This window comes from Telmatherina bonti (genome assembly GCF_933228915.1).
Source record: "Telmatherina bonti genome assembly, chromosome: 6".
NCBI classification, from domain to species: Eukaryota; Metazoa; Chordata; class Actinopteri; order Atheriniformes; family Telmatherinidae; genus Telmatherina; species Telmatherina bonti.
In genome coordinates this window covers 40,183,581-40,189,884 of record NC_136624.1, presented here as the reverse complement: position 1 = coordinate 40,189,884, position 6,304 = coordinate 40,183,581, and the positions used below count along the sequence as shown (strand labels likewise).

Sequence of the window (6,304 nt, the reverse complement as noted above, 5' to 3'; positions counted from 1 at the left end):
AAAGCAGTCTAAATCTACCTTTTCCCTTTATTTTCCATGTCATTTGTACCAGTAATCTTGATCTGAGTTGCAGATACAGCAACATAAAACAACAGCAGGCTACATTATTATTTCTATTTCCTGCCACTCATTTTAATAAAATAGAAAGTTAGCCAAGTACTCTTTGATTTGACCTTTAACAGAGGCATCGGCTGCCTCCTGGATAGCTCAGAAATCAAAGCTTGTGAGTCATGTGTGGATTGGGATGTAACATCTCCAGCTGTTCCACGTTGCGATGATAACTCACTGGTTTAGACTAAAAATACCTGATTTGTCTTGAAGGAGCCTGTCAGAATAGCAGTGAAAGCTTTGACTTTGTTGACTATCAGTTCAGTTCAACTCAGCTTTTTCTGTGCAGTGCCTTCAGCTGTGCCTCTTGCAGATGTTTTGCATCATTACATCTCTTTATTGTTTCTGTGCATCCTGCTGAGTCTGTCTGGGACATCTGGGACACGCTTGGCTGAATCCTTGGACCCACGGGCCTGTGCCCCGCGGACCCTCTCAGCGTTCTGTTTCAACAAACATCAAGTTAAAGTGGTTTTCTGGTGTAAAAGCAGTCCGATGTGACACACTTCTCTTTGTTTAACGTATTAAATTGGATTTTACCAGTTTTCCATCCCAAGTTCATTCTGAGTTCTGGATTTACCCCCCTCTGCTTCTTGCTTTTTGACACAATTTGTCATTTAACTTTGACCGACACGTTAAAATAGAGAATTTACCAGCAGCAGCCGTGGCCTGGTTGCTCTCTTGCTGAATTAGCCTACTTTACCCTGCAGGCTCCATCCCACATACATGACCCTCTTTTTACTTTACTGCAGAAGCCTGCAGCGCCTCCCTCCCACGCAACACAAAGCCCACGCAAAGTTTTCCAACAGCATGCTGGGAGCCTGTGAGCTGGTGTGTACAGGAGGGCTCGCTGGGAGGAGCATGTGATGAACACTGCCAGGTGAACGACGTGCTCGGTGCCCACAGAGGGATCTACTGCAGAACACCATGAGCATGCCTTCACTGGAGAATACAGAGGTTTGGTTTTACAATAGCAATCACAGCAACACAAACTAAAATTAGCACGTTGCAAACTCACTCATTATTGTCTGACTTGTGATAAACACATCCACACTGTTAGATGCAGCAGCAGCAGGCTTGTGGTGCAGCTGGAAGTACAGACAGAACAGCAGCTTCTCTAAACTTTAATGACACGATTAGAGCTAAACAGAAAGCAGGTTTTCCTACGTTTTCAGCTGAAAAAGTCTGAACAAACGTAGGAATTGTGCACATACAGTTGTGCTCATATTTATTCATCCCCTTACATTAAAGAAGGAAAATAACAGCTGCCTGTAAAATAAGATGAAATTGACTAAATAATAATAAATAAAATTCGATGAAAATCATGACATTATTTTCTAATTCTGGTTCAATAGAAATGTTTTTTTTTTAAAAGCAAACAAATAATATAATTTATTACATATTCCATCAGTCATAAACTAATATTTAGTTGAACAATCCTTTAATGTTTCCGCTACAGTCAGGTGTTTTCTGTTCCTCTCAGTCAGACTTCTGCACCTGTTGACAGGTATTTTTTTCCCACTGTTCAACAGAAAAGTCTCATTTGTCCAGGACCAATTTGTTTGTTTGTTTGTTTTTACTCAACTCAATTAAATGAAAAAACAGTGTCTTATATTACTAAATTATATTATTGCACATTTTTAGTTATTATTCCTTTTTTAGGTCTCCAGTTATTTGAGTGACTGTAAATTCAGCCTTTTCTTTAATGAAATGGGATGAAGACATATGAGCACAACTGCAGTGCATGAAGGCACAACAGAAGAAACTCATTTAAACCTTAATATTTCATATTTATTGACATAATTCACTGTTTTCTGATACATTCACATAAAAACACCTAAAAACATAGCATATTCTTGTGTTTAGGATGGTACAATATATATCATATACTTTCCACGTTTTACATTCAAAAATGCGTTGTGATAAAGCCTGTGGGCCCCGTGATTGCACATCATAGGCTCCACGTGTGTTTCAGGTTGGTTTTAAGCTTCTTTCCCTGGTTTATAAGTGTGTCGATGGTCCTGCAGCGCGATGCGGAAAACCCCGAGGTTCTCTGGTACCGGCCTGTTAACTGGTCCTAAAGAGGGAGAAGCTGCAGGAAGCCTCGTTCCTTCTCTACGCTCCTCGTCTGAGAAGCTCAAGACCTTTTTAGCTCAGCTTGTAACTGAACCTTCTATTTTATAATTATTCATTTAGTCTTAGTCATTTCTGTCCTTATTTACTATAAAATAAAAAAATAAACCATATAAGGTTTATTCAGTTTGATGTTTGTAGCTCCAGTGTTTTCCTCATGAGGCTCCTTCATGCTGGGCGCCACGCCTGCTCCGGCTGCAGGGTCGTTGCCATGGGCATCGGCCCTGCCTGGGTCGTTGCCATGGGCATCGGCCCTGCCTGGGTCGTTGCCATGGGCATCGGCCCTGCCTGGGTTGTTGCCATGGGCATCGGCCCTGCCTGGGTCGTTGCCATGGGCATCGGCCCTGCCTGGGTCGCTGGGGGTCCTGCAGACATATGGCTGCAGACTGGACCCCGACCTGCTCTGATCTGGGCGGCTCCTGGTGTGGGCCACTTCCCCTGATATGCTTCCTCAGCGTCAGGCCAGATGTTTATTTTTCTATTAATATTCAATAAGGAGAAGTGTATGTGTGTGTGTGTGTGTGTGTGTGTGTGTGTGTGAGAGAGATAGTGGAATTGATGTGTGTTTTAATTTGTTATTTTTATTCTTTTTAATATACAAAGACTTGTTTTTATTGTGTAAAGCACTCAGGCTGCTCCTGCATGAAAAGTGCTTCATAAATAAAATTAGAATTGATCAGAATCAGAGCAGGGAGCACACATGCAGCCAGAACAGTCATCAGCAATCACATGTCCTATTAATAATCTCATTGATTTGCCATTGCTCTGCTTGTTTTAGCTGGATGAGATGATCCATGGGACGGAAACAGAGACGAGCTGCAGATGAAACTCTTCTCATCTTGGTCCGAGATTTCCCGTGAAAGAAATTCAGACCTGCTCAGTATTTACATCATGTACACGCATGTTCTCTCAGAGGAACATTACATGCTATTCTGCATGCAAAAACTCAGTAATAAATATGATGGAAATATGAAGAGTTTTGCAGCGAATGTGCTGATCGAACGCGGAGTTTAGTGACTTTTACATGATGTTTTTGGTTCTGTTTGACTCATTTCCTCAGTCAGATGACTTCAGCCACAACTTCAGACAGACATTTAGTGTCTCTTTTGTGTTTCCAGAATATCAGATAAGACTTTAGACTTTTAATAAATAAAGCCAGGGCTTGGAGGTTTTTGCATTAAAAACAGAAAAGGTGGAGTTGTTGCAACACCAGATAAGATTTTACACCATTCGCTTTAAACTAGAAATGATAAAAGCTGAATTTATGTCAGTTGCTAAATCTTTTGTAAACATTGCAATATTTAACTTTCTAAAAACCACATTAGCTAAAGCACAAGTAATATTAATATTCCACACTGTAGCCATCGTATGATTTGTTCCTAACTTGCAGCAAACCCTCTGAAGTCAGCAGCCAGCGTGTCACTTGAACACAGCTTCAACCCAAACGTCAGAGCAACATGAAGGCAGGGGTCATGTCAATACATTCAAAGATTTCTGTGTCTGACGTTGTTTTAAACGCTGCTAGAAAGAGCGAGAAGCAGGTGGTTGTTTCAGGCCAGTTCCGGGTGTAAATACACCAGCGTATCTCCAAGACGTCGCCCGCTTTGTGGAAGGATTTTCTGCAGCGGCTGGAGCTGCAGAGACGGCAGCATCCTGGTCTGAATATCGCCGGAGGTGAAGGTCGCAGCGTTTCTCAGGTTCCTGCTGGTTGCAATAAAACATCTCCCAGAGGAAACGTGCTTTTCACATTTCTATCACCGGCTTCTCGCATCGGTGAGTTTGATGATGGAACACAACACCTGTGACTCTATCTTGCTTTTTGTTTTTCATTCTTCCAGTCTTGCTCCTGCGTTTTCAGAGCGCCTCTGCAAGATGGCGGTCGGTGCCTTCGCTCGCCTCCAGCCGCACCTGTCGGCTGCTTTTTCTGTTCTCCACCCAGGAGTTGTGTATTACGGTGCCGCCTGGTGAAGGGTCCACCTGGAGCAGGGACACCACCCTCTTCTTCACCTTGGCACGGAGAGCCCGGCGCAGTTTCTGGCGGGTGAAAGCGTAGAGCAGAGGGTGGGAGACGGTGGTGCCGTAAGCGAGAGCCAGGAACCAGAGGCGTAGGCTGACCAGGACGTCACTGGGCCCGATCCCCAGGATGAGCACGTTGGTCACAGAGAGAGGAGCCCAGCAGCCCAAGAAGGTGGTGATGATGATGAGGGACATCCTGAACACCCGCCGCTGGCGCTCTCGCCGATCTCGGTGCCGCCGCACTGCACGCCGAAGAGCGATTATTGCTGACACAGAAGCCTGGACGCCCATGGAGGCCGGCGGGGGAGCGGCGGCGCCCAGGTCAGAGGTGACGAGCGGAGCTGCGGAGGACAGAGCCGGAGGGGAGGTAGCTGTTGGGGTGGGGGATGGGGAAGGGATGAGGGGAGGATGGCTGAGCTGTTTGGTCCCATCTGTGGTGCACGGGTCTCCTCCCACCTCCCCTTCCTCGTTGGCTTTACGCCCTGCCTTCCTCTTCTTTTGACTCTTGCTGCGGCCCCTGAAGCGCTGGCTCTTCCTCATGTGGGAACCAATGCGGATGTTTAAAGTTCTCAGTATTCTGGAGTAGGTGAACAGCATGACTGCCACCGTGGTGAAGAAGATGGGCACCTGGAGGATCAGGTGGTAATACATACCCAAGCCGGTGTGATAACCCTGACCACCGACACATAGCAGGGTCCTGTTCCGCCATGCTGGCGCCCCCGTGGCAGCAGCGGCATGAGGGGGCAAAGCCAACGCCGTCTCCTGCTTTGCCTCCTCTGCTCCTCCCGCACCGGACCACTGTACCTCCAAGAATGGGATGAAAAACACAGCAACGGACGTCAGCCAGACAGACGCCAGGAGCAGCGCCGCTCTGCGTGTCGTCAGCAGTCTGTTGGCCGGCCGCACCGAGATGTCATACCGGTCCAAGCTGATAACCAGGATGTTGATGGCCGTGGCGATGCTGGCGAAGGTAATGCATGCCTCGTGGAAGCAGCAGAGCAAGGCCAGGTTTGGTCCCGGAGGCAGAAGCACCACCACCAGAGTGAGGGGCACACACAGCACACACACCACCACGTCCAGAACATGCAAGTTGACAGTCACCATGTTGCTCACGGAGTCCACCAAGTTGGACTGAGAGCAGTAGAGCACCAGCACAGTCAGGTTGCTGCTGAAGCCCAACACCAGCTCCAGCATGAGGAAGGCAGTGAGGGACACCTGGAAGCCCAGAGAGTACGGCATGTGCCAGGCTGCGAGGCTGCCGGACCAGCCCGCTTCCTCTGGCTCCTGATAGACTCCCATCTCGTCTAAACCGGCCGAGGTCGCGGTCCAGTCAGCGGTGTAGCCGCCCGTCTCCATGACGCGCCCTCAGTTCTCATACACCGTCACGCCGCTGATGAGCCTCCGTGAGGCGCCAGGCAGAGCTTCCATGATGCAGGGATGAAAACGAGCTTGGTGACCGCGCTGGGGAGATGCAGACAGATGAGAAATGCTCCCTGGAAGACAGAATCAAAACATCCTGTCAGAGATGAAAGCAGAGGTTTGGATAGAAATGTCATAACGGAGGCCATAACCTGGGCTTGTCTGCTAAGTCTTATACACATAACCCCAAGCACCTGCAGGCGGAACAGGTGCTGAATTATGCATCAACGCATCCCTCACTCCGTTGTCTGTCGGTACCACTGATTACCGTTTTGTCTTCAACCCAGCTTGAGATGTGCACAGAAGCTGCCAGAACCACAGGCTGCCAGAATACACAGCGATGGCGCTCAGGGGGAACGGCCAAATCGAAGGGCGCGAAGTAATCAGACTCAATCAGCGGCCCTCAGTGGATCAGCAGAAACAACACATTCAGCAAGACACAGAAAAAAGCACAATGATCTCATCTCTGGCAGCTGCAGCAGCCGCTCTGGTTCCAGATCTGGTGTCCATCAAACTGGTAGCTACACAACTGCAGAGTTAATTCACCTCGATGACTCCGGGGAGCATCTCAGTATGCAGCCTGATTACCAAACCGGTGTGACCGGTTGGTGTGCAGAGAAACCAGAGCAAG

At 47.8% G+C, this 6,304-nt stretch overlaps 1 protein-coding gene across 1 annotated transcript; it reads right to left on the bottom strand.

The window, feature by feature from the left end:
- Positions 1 to 4,092: 4,092 nt before the first annotated feature.
- LOC306757203 (G-protein coupled receptor 22-like) lies at positions 4,093 to 5,610 on the bottom strand (the record flags this gene model as incomplete). The annotated part of the gene is made up of 1 exon (XM_079242167.1): positions 4,093 to 5,610. The coding sequence occupies one exon, from the start codon at positions 5,608 to 5,610 to the stop codon at positions 4,093 to 4,095; it is 1,518 nt and encodes a 505-aa protein (XP_079098293.1).
- Between the last annotated feature and the right edge of the window lie 694 nt (positions 5,611 to 6,304).